This window comes from Alligator mississippiensis, chromosome 3 (genome assembly GCF_030867095.1).
Source record: "Alligator mississippiensis isolate rAllMis1 chromosome 3, rAllMis1, whole genome shotgun sequence".
Taxonomy (NCBI): domain Eukaryota; kingdom Metazoa; phylum Chordata; order Crocodylia; family Alligatoridae; genus Alligator; species Alligator mississippiensis.
This window is the reverse complement of record NC_081826.1, coordinates 91,000,167-91,025,930: the sequence shown is the minus strand read 5'-3', so window position 1 is coordinate 91,025,930 and position 25,764 is coordinate 91,000,167. Positions and strand designations below refer to the sequence as shown.

General features: G+C 44.5%; 1 protein-coding gene and 1 long non-coding RNA gene across 2 annotated transcripts in view; one reads left to right on the top strand and one right to left on the bottom strand.

The window, feature by feature from the left end:
- Positions 1 to 745: 745 nt before the first annotated feature.
- LOC102560494 (myosin regulatory light chain 2, smooth muscle minor isoform) lies at positions 746 to 14,258 on the bottom strand. The gene is made up of 4 exons (XM_006272320.4): positions 14,166 to 14,258; positions 7,001 to 7,199; positions 6,647 to 6,808; positions 746 to 2,534 (listed from the first exon to the last, which is right to left on the bottom strand). The coding sequence occupies exons 2-4, from the start codon at positions 7,182 to 7,184 to the stop codon at positions 2,362 to 2,364; spliced, it is 519 nt and encodes a 172-aa protein (XP_006272382.2). The 5' UTR covers positions 7,185 to 7,199; positions 14,166 to 14,258; the 3' UTR covers positions 746 to 2,361.
- LOC132249339 (uncharacterized) overlaps positions 14,124 to 25,764 on the top strand; it is a 21,235-nt gene continuing 9,594 nt past the window's right edge. Inside the window, exon 1 of the long non-coding RNA XR_009460762.1 lies at positions 14,124 to 14,214. This is a non-coding gene — a long non-coding RNA (uncharacterized LOC132249339). The remainder of the gene's footprint in view (positions 14,215 to 25,764) is intronic.

Below are 25,764 nucleotides of genomic sequence, written 5' to 3'. Positions count from 1 at the left end.
GTCCCCCCACCCACTTCCTTTCCCCCCACTTCTAGTGCCTCCCTTACCAAGTGCCTGGGGCTCAGGCAGCATGCACAGCTGCTATCCATGCCACATGCTTCTTGGCCTTTTGGTTCAGATCAAGTGTCTCGGCCTCTTGTGGGCTAAGATCAAGTGGGGGCATCCAAATCCCAAGACCTCCAGGATTGGGCCTGCACATAGGATGCCTGCCAATAGATTTGGGGGTATCTGAAGTCCCAGGATGAGAGCCTGGGACAGAGAATGCTTACCATTTGTAGCACCATACATGGTGTTTAGAATGATTGAGTTCTGCCTGCTCGATCAATATGGTTTTTGGAATGATTGAGTTCTGCTCAATCAGTATGATTTGGAACTGATTTGACCTGGAACACAAAATATACTAATAAAAAACAAAAAAACCCATGCTGCATGTTGACCACCCCGGTCTAAGGCCTTGCCTATGCTTGCCAGCATAGCTCTAGTATCCATCCCCCAGTGGAGATTTAGCTTATTCTGATTAGCTTAAATCAGTTCCTTCTGAGCGAATCTCTTTTCAACTAGTAAAACCATAGACAGTAGGGGTTTTTGCCAGCCTAGCTTTATCCAGTTAGGAGTATTTTTTTCTTAGCACAGCTGAGAAGAAACCTAAGTGGAAATCACTGCACACAAGTTGTGGCATCATTTTAAGCAGACAAGATTATTGATTACAGATGCAATATCTTTCATCATGGCACAGGAACAAACATTTCTATATAAGCAAAGCAGACCAACTGTTTTATTAACTTACTTTGGACAAAGAAGTTGGCTAAGTATTTAAGAAAGCAGGTGTCTCAGAAATGCTTTTAAAAATAGAGTCAAGTTTAACCAAGCAACTTTTTTTAGTTGGCATCTGAAGAACTTTTAATATAAATTTTTGACCCACAAAGATTCCATCTCAAATTCAGATTGTTACTGTTTACAGAAAATTAATGATCACAAACAAAGCTATGAATCTGTGAAAATCATGTCATTTTTACCATAAGGTTAGCTTTTGGGTCCCCCCCCAAGAGTATGTCCTCCCCAGAGTAGGCACTCCTTCAAAAATAAGCTAACAACTGTTTTGTAATGAAAGCAAGATTCATGTGTTTCAAGTTAGAGGCAGAAAGTATATTTAAAAAAGACCTCAAATCTCAAATACTGTCAAGACATCATTCATCACAGAATTTTGCCCTTCAGATCCTTACCCACTTTGTTTTGAGATAATGGAAAGAGGAGAAAAAAGAAAAAAAATGAAAATTCTATCAATAGTGAAAACATCTGGTAGTTCTGCAGCTCTGTATCTGACAGATACTGGGCATGTCTACACAAGACGCTGACTGTGCAGTAGCACTGTGTGGCAAAAGCCATTCCAAGACACTAGTGTGCAGTAGTATTAGGCTACTGCACAGTAGTGTCACTTAAAAGGCATTCGCTGGTGCTACTGCACATTTATTTAGTACATTGCTTATACAAGTACTAAATAAATGCACAGTAACCACTGCACATTAGTGTCTTATGTAGATGCGCCCACTGTATCTGAGGCCTAAGTAGCAGGTCTCCTGTCATTCACCATTAAATAGTTTTCTCTTTTAGAAAAGCAAGGATGTTACTTTAAAAGCAAACAAACAAAAACCCTAATTAGCTGTGTAAAATTAATGACCCAATAAATCACTTGAGAAATGGAGGAGTTAAAATTGTGATGCATCACCTCAATTCTTAGGATTTTTTGTCCCATAATTTGTGACAAATCTGACTTTTAAAACCAGAACTGTTCATTTACTTTGAACCAGAAACTGAAATATAGCTTTCTCAATACATTATCTAAAACTGTAACTTCACAGTACATACAAGATCAGCACAGACTAAACAAAGAATGTCCGTTACTGTCATAAAATCACTGCTTAGTATTTTAGAGCTGAAACTGAGGTCAGTAGTAGATGTCCTGACTGCTTTCGTTTGGAGAAATTATTTAGATAAGGTGGGAGAAACCTTTCCTTCTCTGCAAGTAAAACAATGTTTAATGAGCTACTTTACTTAAATAGCAATCTTTATTTCAAAATGACATTATAAAAAACTAAAACTAAACATGGAGATTTTTTCCTGGGCCTTCACAGTCACTGATTTTTTTATTACCAAATCTGTATTGCTACAATACAGATCTGCCATTTCCAATATGATTATATTGATGCAAGTTTGCCCAAATGGCCTGTAATCCATAAATACATGAAGAAACATAACAGCTGTAAAGCTAAATGCATGCAACAGATTACCAGGAAAAATACCCTGAGAAATAAACATGAGTGGAAAACAAAGTTATCTAGCTGCAGGTGTCTGGAGTTTTGTTCAGTCGTCTTTGTCTTTTGCTCCATGTTTAAGGATGCGCGTGAATTCGATGTAATTGAAATTGCCCTTTTTGTCTATTGGTGCTTCTCTGTACAGCTCATCAACTTCTTCATCTGTAAACCTGTCTCCCATTGTTGTCAGCAACTCTCTCAGGTAATCTTCTTGAATAAACCCTAGAATGTAATATAGATAGGGAATCAACTAAGAAGATTTGTTTGCAGCAAATCTTCCAAAACAAAAAAGTGTCAACAGTGAGGGGGTTCACAGTTATATTAAAGATAATGTATGCCATAATAGACTGCTACAGACACACATTTACACTAAGAAGCCAGAATAAATTTTTAGGGTGTTACAAAAGGTTCAAATTCACTAAAAAACAAAACAAAAAAAACAACAAAAAACAACAACACAAACTTACTCTGGTGCAATTTACACAGATTCCTAAAGGTGGCCATTTACAGATATATACTGCATAACAAAAAGGTGGTTAAATACCTTAAACAGAATTAAAAGGAAAATCAAGCAAGTTGCAAAGACAAAAATAGAGTCACTTGCTTTTAGGATCACATTTGTCTTGACTTCACTACTATATTTTTTATCTTGAATAAAGAAGTTTCCTCTGGGAACTGATACCCATTCTGTTACCACTGGGTATTTATTTGGATATAGAGGAAATCAATGGCATGTGCCTAGGAAGAGGGTTTATAACTGAAAAAAGACTTTTAGACAGGACTGAGCAAGTTAACTCAGGAGGAAGAAAGAAGGGGAATAGAATGGAGGGGAAGCCAGGGAAGATGGGAGAACTACAGCTATTTATCTTGTGATAAAAAGGGATAAACAGAAGAATGGAGGAAATTGTTAACAGAGGTACAAAAATGTGAAGTCAAGGTTTTGGATCCTGAAAAGAAAGTTCTGTTAATTTAACTGAAGCAGATGAGAGCAATTGGCTGCCAAATGATTCCAAAGAAGTTCAGAGACTATAACGTACAAATAGATGCCAAACTGACTGTAGAAACAACCAAAACTCGATTAAATAGATTCCATTTTAAAAATGGACTTAACCTCAGCAAGCAACGTTTGGAGGAGACTAAAGGACAAAAAACCGTATGAGCAAAACAACTAGCACGTGTAAAAAACTGTTATGGGGTTTAATCTACACTCTGAAGAGATGCATTATGTGTGCCAATTAACAGGTTGTTATATCTCCACTTATACGAGGCCTTCATTGCTTACCCAAAAGAAAAAAAATCAGTGTCTCAGTATCTTGCATAAAAGCAGAAGAGCACCACCTTAACAGGGTTAGGGAAAGACCATAGTATTGCACTGAGCAACCCAAAAACTGAAGACAACCATTTGTTCTAAGTGTATAAAGATAAGTCCATTTCAGAAGAAGGTATAGGGATTAGCATTCAAGGAAAGCTCAATTTCTTGGTGGTAGGAGTTTTGTCTGCCTGTGCCTCAGTGGGCATGTCTACACATGCAATCAATTCATAGCAATGAACTCCAGTGCATACCATATTGGAGTTTATTGCTCTCAGGTGTGCCATTTGAATTCACACCCAGGACCACAGCATGTAGAGCCAGGTGGAGCAGCCTCAGCTCGCAGAGGGCCTGGGGATTCAACCTGCCAGCCTGGGGCTTCTCAACTCAACTCAACGTGCTGCAGAGGAGCTGGCTGGGGCACGAGGGTACTCCAGCGGGCACCACCCACAGTGAAGCACCATTCTGCCCCAGCCAGCCCTGTCAACATCTACAAGTGTGCTGCTGCGGAGTAAAAAAATTCTGCAGCAGAATAGTACTTCTAAATACATTTATAAGTACTATCCTACTGCAGAGTATATTTGTTTCCTGTGGCCTAATAGGGCTGCATGTGTAGACTCCGAGACGTTTACTGCAGAGCTAATTGGGTAACTGCAGTAAATATCTCCTGTAGACACTTCCAGTACGTATGTAACAGCTGGGCCACTAAAAAAAGATATCACCACAAAACCCATGTGTCTTGCTTATTTTCTGGGTCACCATGGCTACAACACTTCAAACCAACTGCATGTGGGTAGGCAGTTTGTAATCAAACCTATGGAGCTAACTGGGTATGGTATCCCCGTACCCAGTGCTGGGATATCAAGAATATCAGGGAGATAACAGAACTCAAAACATATTGACAGAATACCCAAAAAAGCCTTGTTAACACACGTGGAATAAGTAATCAAGCCAAAAAAAAATCCTCAGACTGATTCTGGAGCACATAGAAGTGAACAAAAGATGTGTGCGCATGTATGAAAGAACAGAGACAGTTGAGAAACTAGTAGGCCAGTGCAATTAAATATAGTTCCCTGTGCTAATCATAAATACTCTAGATTAACTTGACAGTTATGCTACAATAGCTTAAATAAATGAAATGATAAAGAATACAAACTGCTTGGGAAAGAGAAAAAGTTGTATTACATTGAAGAGATAGAATTCATCACTGCCATAGTTCTAGTTCACATCAGAAACATAATCAAGTTGCATAACTTGGCCTTAGTCACCTTAAGGGAGCCACACTGATAAAAATCTAGAGTAACGTTATACCAAATCAGGCTCAAAACAGTTATCTGCTATCTGGTGTAAAATGCTAGAAGAAGCTGTAAAATCATTATAATAGAAATTGAAGATAAAATTAAAAACCTCTCTAGGAAAATCTAAGGATAACAAGAGTCAGTCTTGTTATTAGAGATGGTCTGAATTAGAATCACCTTCCAAACTAACCGATGATATTTATTACAACTACAATAACCTAGGAAGCACCATAACACTAGCATCATTATGCTAACAATTCTAAGTAAATTTTTCTTTCCATCCTAATTCATACACCTCTTTTGGCATACACAGAGAACTACAGGCATGATGAATCCAAGACTACCTGTGCAGACAAAATAATTAGCTCAACCAAACAGGCAGGGTAGAAGACAACAAGAGTATTTCCCTAAGGAAGGAAGAAGTAAATTACTATCTGAAAAGACCTTACAAAAGAAGGGCTGTTTATTTAAAAGACTGTAGAAGGAAGGGGATATCCTTCCTTCTAGAAGATGCTAAAAATTATATATACATATATATATATATATATGAGACTGAAATACTATAGTAGACAATCTGAGATAAGCTTACAGGTGTGTTAACGTCTGTGGTACAGAACAGAGTACGCTAACGAAGTCTAGACCTTTCTTTTCAAATAACTACAGGGTTTTGTTTTCTGACTAGTGAAGCCTATATTCTGACTAGTGCAATATCACAGCTGCAGAATTTGCTGCGAAGTCATTCCTTACTGTCAGTTATTACTGTAACACTGCAGCTTTCATTTGGAAAAATAAAAGAAAAAATGGTAAATTTCCACCTTTATAAACAACTTTGAAAGAATAAACCAAACACAAATCAAGGCAGGGATTTCTGTCTCAGTTGGCAGAAATTTTGAAAGAGTTCTGAGAGGTGTGACCTCTTTAATTCTCTCAAACAAGACCCTGGGACTTTGATTCTGTGGCTGAAGAATCTGTCACTTTGCTAAGAAGCCACAGAATTCCCAAAGTGGGGGATAATTTCAGAGCAACAGCTCAGGGAGAGGATTATCAGATGGTACAACATGACCGGCACCTAGGCCAGAGAAGCGGTTACTGTAGTCTAGATGACTGCATGAACAAAAGCCTAGGCAGCTCAACAAATGTCTCATTCTTTGAAATCCCATACTGTAGAAGTTCCAGGCTATGTGGAAGACCTGCATGTTTGGCAGTGGAGAGGGGGCCAGGTCCATTATGCTCAGACAGCAAGCCTCACATTTCACCTTTCGAATACTAAAAGGTTTTGCCTGAACAGCCTCCTGTTGTGCCAAATTCCTCCTCCTCAAGCACTTGTATTTATATCTCTGACTACACTCTGGGGAGCTGGCACATTCCCTAGTTACATATATTATTCTCCAGGCCCATTCTAGGAGACTACTGCTGGTATGAAATGCTCATTTAATAAGTGAAATTCTTATTACTACTTGTCATCCAGGAGTTGGACGATTTACTGAAACATTACTTTGCTTTTTGCCTTTTTTTTAAAAGTGTTAAGATGCCCCTTACAGACTAACTTGTCTATAGACCAACTTTTCCATATGGTGCATTTCTACCCTGACTGTTGCCTAACTTCAGACTAACACAGCTTTTGAACCAGTGCAGAAATAAGCCTGTAATCCAAAAAGATCCATCTAAATGAAGTTTAGATGATAGGATTTTACAGTTCAATCCTAGCAGATATTTTGTTCACTTACCAGTTGCCTCTTCATCAAAACAAGCAAAAGCATTTCTGATGACATCTTCTGGATCTGTGCCATTTAACTTCTCTCCAAACATTGTAAGGAACATAGTGAAGTTTATAGGGCCTGGAGCCTCATTCATCATGGCATCTAGGTATTCATCAGTTGGATTCTTCCCTACAAGTAAAAAAAATAAATATTTTTTTTAATTTAAAAAGCATGGCAGGCATTTGTTAACCTATACAATATTCTGTAATTTGAAATACCTTTCATAACAATTCTCACTTGATTTTTTTTTACATTCATTCAATTAGAATAATTTGAGACAACTGTTAATAAAGCAACAATTTTATAACTAGAGAACATTACCAAGGGAAGCAAGCATATCATGCAAGTCTTCTTTGTCAACGAAGCCATCTCTGTTCTGGTCAATCATGTTAAATGCCTCTTTGAATTCCTGAATTTGTGACTGATCGAACATTGCAAATACATTGGAGGTGGCGCGCTGAGGGCGCTTTTTGGCAGTCTTTGTCTTTGCTCTTTTGCTAGACATGTTGATTATTGGATTCTAGGGGAGAAAATAAGTACAATGATTAAAGCACAAACTTAATACTTGCAGTAAAATTTACAGTTACATATTATATAGCATAGAAGTGGATAACTTACTGGTAACTTTCCACATACACCCTTCTCTACTAAGTGTAGAAAAGCAGAAAAGAAAAATGAGTACATAAAAATGATAGCTAGGGTCCCAACCAAAAGGTTATTCAAAGACTTTAGCTTAAAAAAAAATGAGAGGGGTCTGATTTACACAGAAGCTGATATAATTGGATCCTCTCAATTCTCAAGACTGGAAATGATCTGATAAAGGGTTAAATCCCTTCCCCTGTACTATATAACATTTCACTATCATCCTAACAACCTTGTAACAACTTTAAGAACAAAACAAGTAGACAAAAATAAATAGAAATATACTGTGAAACATGCACAAGCAAAGTTTATTAAATGTGCTATGCCAATATCGAACAACACTCCCAGGGATCAGTAGTTACAGTGAAGATCCCTGGTTTCAAACCCTATGACAATTTGAAATAATGTACTTTCATGAACTTTTCAGTTTGGTGTTACAAAATCTGTTGATTATGTAAGATGAAGTAAGTGACTAAGCATCACATAACTAAAGAGGGAAACGTATACCTCAGTTATCCAAGTGACAAGAAAGAAACTCAGATACATAAATAGAGCTCACAAGTTTAAATACGTAGTTATATTGTCTAGCAATTAATATACATTTTAATAGACAATGCATGCCACTGTTACAGTGAATCACACTTGATCTGCACAGTATGAAACGAATCTCAGTCCTACACTTTACTTTTTTGACCTCTGTTAGTATTCTTGAAAACTGTAGTTGCTAAGTTAAAGGTTGATGTGCAACATAAGTCAAGGTAGGGTGGGATTGTACAACAAAAAGAAACAAGGTTCCTTTGCCAGATAGCTTCCAGACCTTGAAATATTTGCAATCAAATATTTCTTTTTCTTTTTTTAAACAACAAAGTTGTGCTTGCTGGAGACACGGGGGCTGAAATCTCCTAAACAATTTCAACCTTTGTGGAAACACTTATGAGTTGGGGATTTCAATTCTTGATACTTTAACCTGTAGGTAGAGAGCTCTACTGCTATGGACCTGAGATTCATCAAAGCAACATTCATCTTGCTAAGACTTCCCCAAAAGTTCTGTGTGATTAGAACAGAAGACTTGCACTTCAGTTAGCCAGCTAATGGAAGAGAAACTTATACACAAAGAAAACTTGAAAGCACCTGAATTTCATACTTGGAAAGTGTTATGCATTTAATATTTTGGACTTGGATAGCAATCTTTGTTCCTTCTCTCTATCCCTTTTTCAATTATACACCTGGTAGAAGCTGCATGTTATAGATCCATTAACTAAAATAGGTGTGGCAGATATCTATTTGGTTTTATCATTTTAAAACTTGCTGCTTATAGACAGGTCTAGCATACAAGAAAAAAAATGAAGCTCCCTACATTAAACAATCATCTAAATCAGGGGTGTCAAAGATACAGCTCAGGAGCCAATCACTCAGCCCACAGTGCTGTGTGTGGGTCTGAGACCAACCCCAGATACCATATGTAGCATGCACCAGTCCCACCCCTGCACGTGGAGCCCATCTGGCATGGGCTGCATGTAGCAGGGGCTGCAGCCAGCATGCACACATCACAAGGGGTCAGTAGGGTATGTCCGCATGTGGTGCTTACACCAGACCAGCCCTGCATGCTGGATCTGGGCCAGTCTGGATCAGGCCCACAGACCAGCTGCACATGCTGAATCCAGAGTGTGGGGCTGGTCTGGGCTATGTACTGCATGCAGTGCCCATGCCAGTCTGGCCCTCCACGCTGGAGCCAGGACCAGTCCAGAGTGGAGCCAGTCTGTGGGCCCAGTGTGGTATAGGTGCTACATGCAACACATGCCCCAAACTGGCCCTGTGCCTACCCTAGACCTGCCCTATGAGCTGCATGTGAGGCTGGTGCATACAGCATACAGGTGCACAGGCTGAAATCAGTTTGTGAACTGCAAGCAGCACACTGTACATAGTATCCAAATCACACTGGCCTTGTATGTTGGATCTGGCATGCAAGGCCAGTCTGTGGACCCTATCCAGCCTGCAGACCAGGCCTGCTCCATCTAGCCTGTGAGGCCAGATGAGTTTGACACCCCTGACCTAAATACAAACCAGTTACCAATATGAGCAACATGGGAAAGCACTCTTTCAAATGCTTTCACTAGTCTCCCAAGCAAAATGTTCAAAGCAATAGTGCAGATACGTCTTCACTGGATAATTAACTCTGGCAGTCTTCACCTGGAATCTGAACCATACTACAAGATGAAAATTGAGTTAATTCACTTTCCATGCTCTTCACTTGTGTCCTTTCTAGTGCTGCATTCAACCATGCATCTTGCTATGACTTGTGAATAAATATTCCATGGCTGCAGTAAATCAAGCAGGTCTAGGCTTCTTCCCCATTCTTTTCATGTATGTGCATGTGAAATTTGTGGGGTGGCACTGAGGACTGCCAGACTTTCATTAGCTTAGCCTTCAAAGCGGGTTGGTTACCAGCACAACTGGCAACAACATCTCAGCTTTGGTCTGCAGCCCCATTCAACCCCAAGCTCACAGAAGTACTAAACGTCAAAGGTTTATGAACGTGGTACTACCCTCTCACCTCCATCCTGTCCAAGTGAGAGTTCAAGTTAATTCTACAAACAAAACAATCCTAAACTGAACTTCAGTGGGAGCTGCTGGATGCTCAGCACTTTGTTTTCTAAAGCAAAATCAGGTTTCATAAGACACACATATATAATAACACACACACCCACTTAAAAACCACTCCCTCATTGACCTCTCACAAACTAACCAACCCTACTTTGATGGCAATTTGAGGGAAATGAACTTTCAGACCTTTAGAAATGTTAAAGTACTTCACCCAAGACAGAGGAATAATTCTTGTATGACAATGCCCTTTGGTCACTTTCAGATTAATGCAGAATTAAACATGTGGTCTTTAAACAAACTACTTTCAATTAGTTTAGCTCTGGGGTTCATCAGTTTTGAGTCATTACAAGCTAGAGGCAGGAACCGGCTGCACCAGGCCCCATGCTGGTATGTGCTTCAGTAGCTCCACTGGTAGGCTCTAGCTCCCTTCGGAAGCCAAAAAGGAAAGGAGATTAGGGATAGAGTTTCCTGCATCAGACACAAGAAGGTTGTACGGTTGTACCTGGCACATGGGTTCCTCACTAACTGAAACAAACAGTTTCAGGTTTTTTTACATTAAACCTTGCACGGAGATAGCACAACAAACAGCTCCAGTTGTAACAATTCCTGTTCCTGGCAGGGGCTGTTCTGAACCAGCACAAGAGACAACAAGAACCACAAGGAAGAACAGGAGAAGGGAGTGTGTGTGGGGGGCAGTCTTCTCCCCTTTCAGTTTGAAATGTTTCCCTACAGCCAGGTTGGCATCAACTGCGGGGGCTTTTGCTTTCCTCTGTAGCAGGGCTGCTTCCCTCTACCTGGGCCTTCTGGAGTGTATATTAACCACGTTTCATAGAAGCAGACATGGGCTGCCGTGGTTCTCTGGCTTCCCTTGTGACAGGTTAGGTTAGGTTGTTAGATTTGTTTCAGTTGGTGAGGGGCCCACGCGCCACGTACAATTGCAGTCCTGAGAAACTAGGGGTGCACCGATAGAGATTTTGGGGGGCGATACTGATAGCCGATTTTTAATAAGGCACATCAGTCAATACCAATCCATAGTTTCATAGTTGGTAGGGCCGGAAGGGACCTGAGCAGATCATCAAGTCCGACCTCCTGCCATGGCAGGAAAAAGTACTGGGGTCAAACGACCCCAGCAAGGTGTTCATCTAGCCTCCTTTTGAAGACCCCCAGGGTAGGAGCCAGCGCCACTTCACTTGGAAGTTGGTTCCAGGTCCTAGCCGCCCTGACAGTGAAGTAGCACCTCCTGATGTCTAGTCTGAATCTACCCTCTGCCAGCTTGTGACTGTTATTTCTAGTCACTCCTGGTAGTGCTCGGGGGAACAGGGACTCCCCCAATGCCTGCTGGTCCCCTCTGACTAGTTTGTAACAGGCCACTAGATCCCCCCTCAGCCTTCTCTTGTGGAGGATGAACAGGTTCAGGTCCCGTAGCTTCTCCAGGGGGCAGCAGGGCAGGCCCTACGAGATCATGCGAGTGGCCCTCCTCTGAACCCTCTCAATGCTGTCCACATCCCTCCTGAAGTGCAGCGCCCAGAACTGGATGCAGTACTCCAACTGTGGCCTGACCAGTGCTGCGTAGAGGGGGAGGATCACCTCCTTGGACCCTGCTCAAGATGCATCTGTGGATGCATGACAGGGTGCAGTTCGCCTTCTTGACTGTATCCCAACACTGTCGGCCCATGTTCATTTTGGCATCAATAATGACTCCAAGATCCTTTTCTGTCTCTGCACTGACAAGAAGGGAGTTCCCCAGCCCATAGGTATGCTGCTGGTTCTTCCTCCCCAGGTGCAGCACCTTGCACTTGTTAGTATTGAAACCCATCCTATTCTCATCTGCCCACCCCTGTAACCTGTTTAGGTCCAATTGCAGCCTATTCCTCCCTTCTAGCGTGCCCACTTCCCCCCACATCTTAGTGTTGTTAGCAAATTTGAACAGGGTGCTTTTTACCCCCTCGTCCAAGTCGCTGGTGAAGATGTTGAACAGTGCAGGTCCGAGGACTGAGCCCTGAGGGACCCAATGTCCACATCCCTCCAGGTCAAAAATGACCCATCCACCACCACTCTCTGGGTGGGGCCCTCCAGCCAGTTAGCAACCCATTTGACTGTGTAGGTGTCGACGCCACAGTCCCCTAGTTTTTTAATGAGAATGGGGTGAGAAACAGTATTGAAGGCCTTCCTGAAGTCCAGAAATACTATGTCCACTTCTACCCCTGTGCCTAAGGATTGTGTGACCTGGTCATAGAAGGCCACCAGGTTGGTCTGCCAGGACCTGCCTCTAATGAACCCATGCTGGTTGCCCCTAAGCATAACCTCCCCTGCTGGCCCTTCGTGGACGATCCGATTTCTGCTACGCAGCCCAGCAGCTTGAAGAGCAGTGGCTGGCTGGTAAGTCTGTTGTAGTGGAAAGGGAGGGGGCAGATTGAGACCCCTGTGGTAAGGGAGGAAGTGGGGCTGGGGTAGGCGCTGCCCAGCTGGGGTGGGGCTGGGCGTGGGATAGAGCTGCAGCTCATCCAGGGGGCGGCTCCCACTGCTGTGTGCACCCTGGGAGGGCATAGACAGCATGTGTTCCCCAGATCTGCTTGGGGCAGGGCAGGCTGCAGCTGTGGAATGGGGCCAGGGCTGTGCCAGACTCTTCCCAGCAGGGGCTGGGCCAGGCTCTACTTGGGGTAGGTAGCAGCAGCACTAGGAGGGGACTACGGGGGGGCGTAGCCCCCCCTCGACCCCTCTCCCAGTGCTGCCACTGCCTGCCCCAAGTGCACCCCAGCCCAACCCCTGCCAGAAAGAGCCCAGTGCAGCCCCAACCCCAGCCCACGGCAGCCTGCACCCCCCAGACAAGTCACAGCTCCATCCTGTGCCCTGCCCCTCCCCACCGCAGCTGGGCAGTGCCTGCACCAGCCCCTGCCCCACTCCCTCTCTCATGGGAGGGGCCTTTATCTGTCCCCCCATACCCCTTCCCTCCCACAACAGACTTACCAGCTGCATGCAACTCTCCAAGCTGCCGAGCTGTGCTCCTCACTGCCTACGTGTGGTGCTGCAGCTGCATGCATGCACAGGCCGTTTATTGACCACATCAGGCTAATTTCCGATACAGTCAATCTTCTTTTTATCGGTGCCAATCCGATATCGGACCGATGTATCGGTGCACCTCTATGAGAAACAAGAGCACGACCTTCTTGTGCCTGGTGCAGGAAACTCTCCCTCTAATGTCCCTTCCTCCTTTACTTCCTGAAGTGGGCTAGAGCAGTGGTTTTCAATCCTTTTTGAACCAGGACCCATCTGTAAACATCAATGGGCAGTCTCAACCCAGTGCCTCTCACTCATAACCTGCTGCCCCAAGCCACCCCAATGTGTGGGGCAGGGGGTATATGGGGCAGGGGTGGGTGTGTCAGGCAGGAGGAGCCCCAAGCAGCCCTTTGCAAGCTGGAAGTCTGCCAGCCTGTGGGGGAGGGGGAGGGGGGAGAGGTTCTCATGTTTTTCTCCTTTAAAAGAGAAGCCTTTTTAAAAATTTGTTAATGACCCTTTTCTATAGTCTTGCAATCCACTTCTGGGTCGTGATCCACGGGTTGAGAAATGCTTGGCTAGAGCCTGCAGGTGGGGCTACTGAAGTGCATCGCAGCACAGGGCCTGGTGCATACAGTTCCTGTCTCTAGCCTGCAGTGACTCAAAATTGACAAATGCAGAGGCTAAACTTCTCACGAAAGGCTTTTCCTTCAAAGAGCACATGGTTCATTCACTCTGCCTTGTTCTGAAAGTGGCCAACAGGCACTGTCCTGCAAGCAGCACTTCTCTGGGGTGAGGAGTGCAGCAGCTGCATTAGCAGGAGCGCTGCCAGCAGGTCCAGGGAAGTGGCTCTTCCCCTCTAAACAGCAGCGGTGAGGCCACATCTGGAGTTTTGGGCCCCCCCACTACAGAAAGGACATGGACAAGTTTGACAGAGCAGTGGAAGGAAACGAAAACAGCTCTGGGTTAGGGGACATGACTTGCCAGGGCAGGCTGAGGAAACTGGGCGTGTTTAGTTGCCGAAGAGAAGACTGAGGGGGCACTTCGCAGCGGACCCCAGCAGAGGCTGCCACAAGGGCCGGCCCACGACGGCCATTTTAACTCCCCCCGAAGTTGACGACAACGATGACGTAAGGCTACCGTCCGCGCATGCGTTCAACGAGCGGACCCCTGAGCTTCGCGGCTCGCGGATTCCCCCGCTCCCCCAGCTCGGCCCCGCCCCCACCGGCGCGCCACGCGACCTCACCCAACTGCAGCGGCGGAGAATCGGGTCCAACTGCGAGCGCTAGCACCCGGTACAGCCGCCACCAACCTGCGCTTCCGGAGCGCACCACTACCCAATGCGCGGGAGGGAAGGGGAAGGGGAAGGGGAAGGGGCGGGCTCAACCATTTGCGAGAGGAGCGGGGCAGGGATACAAGCACACCAGGGGGCAGGTCGGGAGCTCGTCAGCAGGGCCCTTGCTATTTACTCTGCCCCCCCGCGTCCCAGGGGAATTAGTTCAGACCGCGCCACCCTCCGCGGTGCTTTGGTACAGTCCACTGCCGCATTCCACCAGCGTGGGGTGGGGAGGAGGCGGGGCCAGCTGGGATGGCCCCGCCCCCTCCCAAGCCCCGGACCGAAGTGGGCGGGAGACTCAAGACTGGCCTCTGAGGAGAAGCATCCTGATAAATAATGCGTATATCTACAGAGGTGGCGAGAGCTTTGCCTGTGGTAGTTTTAAGTGCAGGTTCTATAAGCCTCTGTCTAGAATGGTTGTTAGGGGCGGATTAAGAGTCATTGGGGGACTCTGGCTCAGGGGCCCCCCACCTATGTGTTGCCCCACCACCACGGACCTCATCCCTGGCCCGCGTAGCAGGAGCAGGACGTGATACTTGCCCAGGCCTGGGCCCAGTCAGTCCGTGAATTAATCCGTCTATCTCAACCTGTGGGTCGCAACCCAAAAGTGGGTCACAGGAATATTTGAAAGGGTCACCAACAAACTTTAAAAATGGATTCACCTTTAAAGGAGAAAAACGTGGGAAACTGCAGCTTTTCCCTTACAGGCTGGCAGTTTCAGCCTCAAGGGGGTGCTTGGAGCCCCCCATGCTCCACACAACCTCCCTGCCCCACATAACCACCCCCTGCCCATGCACTGGGGGCAGAGGCCAGCAAGTCTGGAGTGAGGGGCACTAGGTAGGGACCGGCCACTGATGTTTACAAATGGGTCCTGGTACAAAAAAGGTTGAGAACCACTGGTTAGATTATCCTTTACTGAGGTGGTTGGACTGCTAGTCTGCTAACGCAGTGCTCTAAATGTCTAGGGATGCAGACCAAGGGATCCTGCATTGAGGAAGTGGTTGGAAAATAGTCTACTAATGCAGACCAAGGCAGATGAAGGCTGAAGAGAGCTTTCATTTTTTTTTTTTTTGAAGAAAAGTTAACTTTTATGCAAAAGATTAAATAATTTCAATGGAAACCTTTGGAAACCAGGTTGTAATGAGTAACAACTAGAACTGATAGTCAGCTGAGTTTAAGGATGACTTACAGAAAAAAAAAAACTATGTTTCTTCCCTTTTTAAACCTGTAGTGCAAAGGTTTTGAGAGGTTTCTTCACAACATTGATGCTTTTTACACTTATTTTTCTTTTACACTCAAAATTAAAACCTTACCAACCTTTTTTTTCTGGAAATCTCTACAGGTGATTGAAGAAAGAGCTAGCAGGTTCATGGATACTATGGGAATAAAACCTGAATACCACAAGGGTCATGTAATTTTTATTTTTTTTTCAGACTTTTTTCCCATTTCTTCCACATGGGAGAAAAGACCTCTTTGTTAAAAGAATCAGCTCCCACCAATTCAGTTAAGTGCTGAGAAACAGTCTCACATGTCTGGGTCTTCCAATTAAGAGTCCTAAAATAAGCAAGATTTAGGAATACCTAAAAAAAATTAAAAAGGGGGGGGGTAAAAATGCCTTTCAAGCCATGTTTGTAGTACATAAAAATAGAAAGTGAAAGAGCATAAACTCCTTTTATTGCCTTAATGAATGCTGTTTAATGCTGACACAATCCCTGTAACAACCTCTTTAAATTGAAGGATTGTTTTTCATGTTAGTACTCCCCTGAGGCTAGGAACTAAAATGTGGTGGGGGAAGTTGGCAGCTAATATGGGCTCCAAATGCTTCTGCATTTTTGGAATTTTTCTAATGGACTCCAAGGCTGGATATTTACATTTTGCATATTCAACTCAAACAACATGATTGGATTTCAGGAAGTTGTTGAGTGGGATGAAAATAGGAATTATACACAAAGAGCATTCTGAATCATTGTTATAGCTGAACAGTACATTGTTAGGAGGTTATTACCATAACTCATTTTCTATGTCTTCTTTAATTTTCATCAAATGCATCACTAAGTTGTTTCTCATTACTGTATTTGACAGCATATTGCTAAAATGACATCCATAATGTCAGGAAAGGAAGTCTGACTTAATTGTATGAATAACATGGAGGAGGTGGTCCATGAGTGGTTGATAAAGATTGTTTGCTGAAATATCCATTTACATTTCAAAGTAGAAAAATCACTCCCAAATCACCAAGACCTGATGGCATTCAGAATCCTGGGGTCCTGAAGTAGCCTAGATTGGATATTGCCAAACTCCTAACTGTAGTATACAACCTATCACTAAAAACAGCCTTGGTATCAAGGGACTGGAGGGTTGCTAATGTGAATCCCATATTTAAAAACCGGCTCTAGAGGGGACTTAGGGAGCTACCGGTCAGTGAAATACTTGTTCAGCATGTGGATGAACATGACTTGCTGGGGAAGAATCAACATAGTTTGTCAAAGGGAAATAATGCCTCACCAACCTACTGGAGTTCTTTGAGGGTGTCAGTAGGCAGTGGCAACATGAAGGGGGTGCACAGGGATGGCCATGCATCCCCTGAGAGCGCTGGTGCACCCCCCTGATCAGCCGTGCTTACCGCTTAGCCCCCTGCAAGCATCAGCCAATTGCTGCAGCTGCTCCCAGCAGCTGCAGGGGGACCTCCCCCTCCCCGGGCAGCAAGACTGGTCGCAGGGGGAATATGTGCCCCTCCTGACTAAGGCGGCACCAGTTGCCCATGTTATTAAGAAGGTGGATCAAAGTGATCCAGTTGACATAGTATGTCTAGACTTCCAAAAAGCCTTTGACAAGGTCATTAAAGGCTCTTAATGAAGTTAGGTAGCCATGGGATTACAGGGAAGGCCTACTTATGGATTTGAAATTGGTTTAAGAATAGAAAACAAAGAGTAGGTTTAAAAATAGTCAGTTTTGGGGATGGGAAAAAGTAAACAATGAGGACCCACACGGATCCATGTTGAGACCAGTACTGTTTAACATGTTCATAAATGATCTGGAAAAGGGTGTGTGTAGTGAGGTGGCCAAATTTGTGAATGACACAAATTATTCAAAGCTGTAAAGACGAAGGTGGACTGAGGAAATACAGAAGGATCTGGTGTTGGCTACAAATGTCCAACTCGGGATCCTTAAAATTCTAATTTATTAGGCAGATTGAAACACTGTAATCATAAACCTTGGGGCTGGTCCCCACACACACACACATGCACACACATACACACACACAGTACCAGGCTACAGAGTCAGGTATACCTATCCTACAAGTGCTGGAGTCTGCCGTCGATGGCCAGTCGAGGCTTCTTTCAGCATGGTGTTATCCTCCAGAAGGGGGTCGCCGGCTGGTCCTTCTGGCTGGACAGGTCTGGTCGAGTTGGAGATCAAGAGGGTGCCACTGAGGGTCACTTTTCAGTGCCTTTTATCTGTCCCTGGCAGACTTTGGTGACTCCCCAGTTTTCAGGTTTGCCCAATCCAGGGGTCGTTGACCCTCATGGGACTTCCCCCCTGCTCCGTGGCTACTGGACAGCATCTGTCAGCCCCAGGGGTCATCCGCATGTACGTGCAGGTTTGGGAGTCCGTTGATGAATTTAGAATAGGGCTCTGGGAGTGGTCGATCTGGAGATATTCAGCCCAAAAGTTGGTCCCCTGCGTTGATTAACTCAGGCCAGGGCTTCTAGCCCTTGATCAGTGATGTTTAGAGATTTCCCACTTGTTACATTGTCTTCTATTGAGTTCTTCCCCTGGTTGATCTGCAGCTTCCAGGTGATAATTGCTGTCTGCTGCTACTGTGTTACACATTCAATCACGTTACACATTCAATCACTGATTCACTCACTCTTTCAGGGGCCAGCCTGATACAGAGAAGGACAGTTTGATTCCTGCCCTTGCTAACATTGTTACAATGTATAACTTACTAAAACACATTTAGTTGAAAGTTGAAAGGTGAGGAGTATAAAATATAAGCTACAAATGCCATGGCACACAAATAGATAAAAATACCAAACTACAAGGGGAGATACAAAATGCACACACACAAATTTTAAAACACAATTCCTTATCTTAAAGTGAAAGAGAGAGGAAGGAAGAAAAGGTAGAAAAAGAGAAACATATCCAAAGAGGGGAGAGCAGATGCAGGCAAGAGGAAAAGGGGGCTTTCTGCTACATTATTCCCCCCCTTGACATCGGCCTTACACAAGGGTGATGTCACTATACTGTTTGAACACCATTGTTCAGCTATATAGACAGGAGGTGTGTCATCTTCAGCTGGTTTGAAGTTAAAAAAAAACTTAGGCAGTTAAAAGATATTGACAGAGAAAAGCCTTGGGGGGCGGAGAGAGAAAATAACATAACGATATTCTAAATAGCATTTAAATCCTTAAGAGAAGTACAGAGAAAAAAACAAAACAAAACCCCCAAAAAACAAAGTACACATGACCCTTAATAAATATCCTTTTGCTAACCAAGTGGAATATAAAACCTTTTGAGAATTGCTGCCCTTGTTTCAAATATCAGAACAACTTTCCAGTCCAACCGGACGGAAGTGTTCTGGTCTGGGATCCACAGACAGGTCCAATTTTTAGAGGAGGTATTACCAATTACCCTTATTATATCTTTATGATATCATATGTATTTAAACTGTGACAACTTAAAACAAACCAAACAAACAAACACAAAACATATAACAAGACAACACAAACAGACAAGACAATTTTTGCCATGGCTGTAATGAGGAAGATGCTGCTGATGCTAGTGAGGCCTCATGGTTTGTCGGTCACCTTTGACTACACTGTGGCTTCTGCAAAAGAAAACAAACACACACAAGCCTGCCAAGGAAAACTCCTTGCAGTGGCTGATTATTCATATTTACAAAGTGCAATGCTGACATGTGCAGTGGCAGTGCACACATCATTTTCCATTCTTGGGGTGCTTTTCTTTTAAAGTGAAAAAGTGAAGCAATAACCTACAGGATGGTGGCCATCCTAAGTTGAGGATTTTTCTGGCCTTTTCCTGCCTCAACATCAAGGTGGGCACTGATCAGCCTGTCTGATGTGTATTTTCCAATGGCTCAGAGCCGTTCCTTCCTGCTAGCCAAGAAGGGTGGCCGGCAGGATTAAGAGATTGGTTACTCTGTTCCTCGAGGGTCAGGTGGTTGATGGCTCACTTTTTTTTTTTTTTTTTTTCTCCAAGCTGGGTCACTGGCATGCTCTCCTCATGACACAAGGAATTCTATTAACAAGGCTAGATTCAGGGTTAGATCTGTTCTGCCCCCTTAAACAGTTTCTTGGGACACATGTACCCATTTTCCTGATTTAGGTCCCATTTCCTCCCAAATACATTTAGTGCAGCTCCGGTGTTCAGGAGTGCACTGGTATACCCTTGAGTTCCCACCGTAACAAGTATTTGGGGTCTCCCTCCTGGATCCCAAATGAGGGTCCCCAATTTCTCCCATGAGCCAGGGCTTTGCTCAGAGGTCCCATTACGGGGTCTCCGTCAGTGCTCTTCAGAGACCGGGGCTGAGGCTGCTACCCTGTTAGAAAGGGCAGGTGCTGCTCCCTCCCCGGTCAGCTCTACCATTCTGATAAGCAGCTCGGCTAGAGGCTTTCCATGCCATCTCCTTTTTGGTTCCCCATGCTGCATTAAAAACTTCCACACTGCTGACCGAATCCCATTTTCCCCCTCTCTTTCCTTTGATACCCTTGGGTTAACCCAGTGTGGGCTGGGGCAATAATTTGGACCCCCAACCCCCCTATCAGGTTTGGGGTATGCACTTTCATTAGAATAGGTAACCATATAATTCGGTGTGTCATTAAGCTTTTCTCTGAACTGGGTGGCTGCAATCGCCCTCCCTTGACGTCCAATTAACCTCTCTGCATCCTGAGACCGGGCTAGGACTTCTCCCAGCACATATCTCCCGGTCTCTCAGAGCGGCCCCATCAGTCCAATTATGAGCTGATGCATGCCCTCCTGTACCTACTTCCAAAACCCAGGAGGGTAATCTATACTTCTTATGTCCGATGTCCGTTTGTTCTCCTTGTCTAGGGGCAGAACCGTCCCTGACAGCAATCCCAATATAACACACCGGATCACGTAGTCCCTAACAGGTTCCCCAGGTGTCTGGTGGCTAGCCCCGAACTGTCCCTTAAATGTCTTTCTTCTCAAACTGATCCCCAAACCCACTATGCTCCGGAGAATATTGTCTCCCCCAAAGCTGTCCTCCTGATTCATAGCTGCCTGAATCTCTGGGGTGGCGCAAGCCCTTAGTAGACGGTGCCATTCCCGAACACTCAGAGTTTCACACTCCACTACATTCAGGGATTTCTGCAACCACTATCCCAAATTCCTAATGTTAGCAGATCCCAGGGTCTTGCCCAGGGCTGCTAGATCAGCTCCACTGAGGGAAACCGTTACCTGTGTGGTTTCTGTGAGTTTTCCCTGAGCATCCCGAGTGACTGAGGTCCGCATGATTGCGCTTACCTCAGGCACCAGGGTCCTTTCCTGATCTGACCTAGGGTCTTCAGGAGAGGGCTCCCCTGCATCCTCTGGGTCTCCCCATATCTCCCCACCCCAAATCTCTCCTGGATTGAAGGGGATGTCTGGATCCCTGGTTTGGTCTCCCCGGATGACAGCTGCTACTTGCAGGCTGTGCTCCTGGAGTTCCTTTTTTAAACGGTTAATGGTATTTAGACAGGGGCCATGGTTGGCCTTGGCTCCCTTCTCAGCTTGGTCTTTAGCCATTGTTTTTACCAATTTTTGCAAGGCTTCTTGGCTAGCCTTTTCTTGGTCCAGTAATTCCAATTGTTGGGCATTGTCTTGATTTATTTTTCTCAATTGCTCATTTTCATTTTCCAAGTTCTGAGACAACCCCTTTAGAGTCTGATTACTGGTTTCCAATTGAATACATCTATCTTTTAGAATTTGGATTAGCTCCTCCTTTTCCTCAGTTTCAGAGGCTCGCTGAGCTTTTTCCTCAACTGCTGTTTTTACAGCATGCCATAGTAGCCAGACCAAGGCACTGTGTTGCCTTTGAACCGAGGGTTTTTCACAAAGGCAAAATCTTTCAAATTGGGATTCAGTGTCCCTTATGGAAAAGCCTGGGGTGCACACATCGTCCCTCCATGGGCTGGGTCCACCCTTCAGAATCTCCCTATGGAGAGGGGAAATTTCCTCCCTTCGTACCCACTTATCTTCTTGGCCTCCTACTCCAACCTTAGGGGTTTTTTTCCTAAACAAAGACATTTTCCTCAACATGCCTCAAGCCTGTCAGTTTCCTTGAGCCCTCGCACTCCCAACCGACTCTGTCCCTGCCCCTGCAGTTCTACAACCAAATCCCTTCCTTGAGATATGTCTACCCCCTTGGGTGACAACTAAATCCAGACCTTCCTTGAGTCTGCCCACCCCCTTGGGTGAGTCTAAATCCTAATCCACCCCCTTGGATGACTACTAAATCCAGACCCTCCTTGAGTCTGTCCACCCCCTTGGGTAAGTCTAAATCCTAGTCCACCCCCTTGGGTGACTATTGCCCACCCACCTCCGTGGACGTGGGTTCTATCTGGAGGCACAGTCTCCCCAATTACCAATCCGCTAATAATCCTAGAATAATGCCCACATTCTCCACCAAATAATGTTGGCTACAAATGTCCAACTCGGGATCCTTAAAATTCTAGTTTATTAGGCGGATTGAAACACTGTAATCATAAACCTTAGGGCTGGTCCTAACACACACACACACATGCACACATGCACACACATACACACACACAGTAGCAGGCTACAGAGTCAGGTATACCTATCCTACAAGTGCTGGAGTCTGCCGTCGATGGCCAGTCGAGGCTTCATTCAGCGTGGTGTTATCCTCCAGAAGGGGGTCGCCGGCTGGTCCTTCTGGCTGGACAGGTCTGGTCGAATTGGAGATCAAGAGAGCGCCACTGAGGGTCACTTTTCAGTGCCTTTTATCTGTCCCTGGCAGACTTTGGTGACTCCCCAGTTTTCAGGTTTGCCCAATCCAGGGGTCGTTGACCCTCATGGGACTTCCCCCCTGCTCCGTGGCTACTGGACAGCATCTGTCAGCCCCAGGGGTCATCCGCATGTACGTGCAGGTTTGGGAGTCCGTTGATGAATTTAGAATAGGGCTCTGGGAGTGGTCGATCTGGAGATATTCAGCCCAAAAGTTGGTCCCCTGCGTTGATTAACTCAGGCCAGGGCTTCTAGCCCTTGATCAGTGATGTTTAGAGATTTCCCACTTGTTACATTGTCTTCTATTGAGTTCTTCCCCTGGTTGATCTGCAGCTTCCAGGTGATAATTGCTGTCTGCTGCTACTGTGTTACACATTCAATCACGTTACACATTCAATCACTGATTCACTCACTCTTTCAGGGGCCAGCCTGATACAGAGAAGGACAGTTTGATTCCTGCCCTTGCTAACATTGTTACAATGTATAACTTACTAAAACACATTTAGTTGAAAGTTGAAAGGTGAGGAGTATAAAATATAAGCTACAAATGCCATGGCACACAAATAGATAAAAATACCAAACTACAAGGGGAGATACAAAATGCACACACACAAATTTTAAAACACAATTCCTTATCTTAAAGTGAAAGAGAGAGGAAGGAAGAAAAGGTAGAAAAAGAGAAACATATCCAAAGAGGGGAGAGCAGATGCAGGCAAGAGGAAAAGGGGGCTTTCTGCTACACTGGCACTATTGAGCAAATGGGCAACTAAATGGCAGATAAAATTCAGTGTAGATAAGTGTAAAATGATGTACATGGGCAAAAATAACGCAAACTATACCAACATTATGATGGGCTCTGCATTAGCTGTTACCACACAGGAAAGAGATCTGGGAGTCATTGTGGACAGTTTGCTAAAAATATCAGCTCAGTGTTCAATAGCTGTCAGAAAAGGCAAACAAAATGTTAGGAATTATTAAGAAGGGAATAGTGAACAAAACAGAAAGTATTATTATACCTCTTTATAAATCCATGGTGCATCCGCATCTTGAAAACTGTGTCCAGTTTTGATCTCCCACCTGAAAAAAGGATATAGAAGAACTAGAAAAGGATGATTAGTGGTATGAAGGAGCTTCTGTATGAGGAGAGACTAAAGAGGCTAGGCCTAATCAGTTTAGAAAAGAATTACTTGAGTGGGGAACATTATAAGGGTTTGCACAATACTTCCTTTCTCATGTCCTTGTGACAAGGTATTTAGCAGAATTCACAGAATTGTTGGAATTGGACATGGTACCATGTGTACTTCTGCAATGGCCTCAAACTTGCAACTTCTGGGTTGTCAACTGTGTGCCTTAGTGCCCATGCCCCCCCAGCCCTTCACGAAATACTAAATAATAAAGAAAAAGTAAATAGGAATGTATTATTTACTTTCTTTCACACTATAAGAACTAGGTGTCAAAATGAAACTAGCAGGTACTAAGTTTAAAACTAACAAAAGGAAGTTCTTTTCCACACAGTATATATTTGAAATGTGGAACTCCATTGCCACTAGATGTTGTGGAGGCTGACAGTTTAGCCAGATTCAAAAAGGGATTGTAAAATTCTAGGAGGAAAGGTACATAAGTAGCGCTTGAACATGGGAGGTAAGCATGCTATTGACAGTCTCTGAATTAGAACTTCCTATACCTTAAATGCTGAAGGCTGCAAGTGAGAGAGGAACAGTAGAAAAAACCCTGGTCATACTCTGCTCCCTCTCCCTCTCAGCATCCACCCTACCACTGTGTGACTATGACACAGATGGACCTATCACAAGGGTGGGCAAAATGCAGCACAGGGTCCGGATGTGGCCCGCCAAGCCATTCTATCCAGCCCCCAGGGCCCCTAAAAAATTTTAAAAATGAATATTAATCTGACCTGGGCTGCCTGTTATGTGGCCCTCGATGGCTTGCCGAAACTCAGTAAGCGGCCCTCTGCCCAAAATAATTGCCCGCCATACTGTCTTTTTTCTAAATCCTTTGTCCCTTGTCCATTTCTAAATGAGGAACAGACTGCAAAAAGTCCTGTTTTCCAGTTCATTCGTGGAAATACTTGTCAGTCATTTGTCCTTACAATTCTACTGGCTGTGCCTAGAGGTAGGGCCAGTGCCATAACAATGAAATTTGGCACCCGGGTCAAAGCCTGCAACAGCAGCCTGCCCTCACCCTGTGCACAGATCTGGGGGGCACATGCCCCCCCTTGCTTGCCTGGGGGTGCATGCAGCAGCAGAAGCCACTTTTCCCTCATCTCCGCACTCCCCCAGACAAGCTGCTTGTGTCTCCATCCTGCACCCCATGCAGGCTGGGCAGTGTTTGTGGGCACCCCTTCACTTCGGTGCCCGAGGCACTTGCCTCCCCTGCCGCCACCCCCCCCTTGCTGTGGTACTGGGTAGGGTGGTTCACAGCCAGGAGGAGCAGGGTTGTGAGCCAGACAGGGAGGGAGGCAGCCCTTTTATGGTGGCCCTGCCCCTTGTTGCTGATTGGCCAAAGGGGGCAGTGGTTTCCCCCCTTATGAAGGGGATGTCCTGTATTCTGGGGATGGGTTAGTGGCCACCCTACTGTTCTAGTAAATGGCAGTTATTTTGTCCTATGTTCTAAAACAGGGGTAGGTAACATTTTTTGGCTGGAGTGCTGAAAAAACCACAATGTCTACCTTGGAAAGTGCTGGACTGCCGACATGTTGGAGCCTGGAGCAACTGTTTGCAGCCTCCTGGCTGCTGCCGGCCTATGGAGCCCAGTCTGCTTACAGCAGGGCTTGCAGCCTCCCAGCTGCCTGCTGGGAGCAGCCTAGGTCCATGGCTGGCAGCAGCTGCTTACAGCCTGGGTTGTGTGTTGAGCAAAATGGCTTTGCATGCCATGCTCAGCACGCATGCCGGGGGTTGCTGACCCCTTCTCTAAAAAGTTTTAAATTGTCTGTTAATGAAAATTAGGCCTATTGTCAAAGTCTTTGACCCAAGCTATTTTAATTATGAAATAAACACCCCTTTAATCATTGCAGAGATAAAAAGGAGGATTGAGGATTAGGTCTAACTTATGTATGAATAATAAATGCTCATAAATATCCATTTTATTATTAAATAAAAATCTGAATTTTATCATTAGCCAGTTAATAATGTTCCAGAATTAGAGGGTGCAAAACTATTAAACTTTCACCAAAACAAATAAAATGTCACAGAAGAATGTTGGAAACTGCCTTTTTGTATTTAATAAGAATGGCGCATACTTTCAGGGTGATTTACATACAAAACACCAGAAGCAGAAAAGCAATGGAATAACTAAGGCAGTCATTTTTTAAGAGCATGTAGTAATAATCTTGAACAACTTAATTTTATGTTGAAAGTTAATTATGAAAATACTTATTTGCTATCTTCAATTAAAGAAAAAACTCATCCATTAATGAAAATAAATCAATAGACCAATACTGCAGATGTAACAAGTATGTATTATTCTGTTTTTCAGCAATCACATATATAGCATATAATACTTT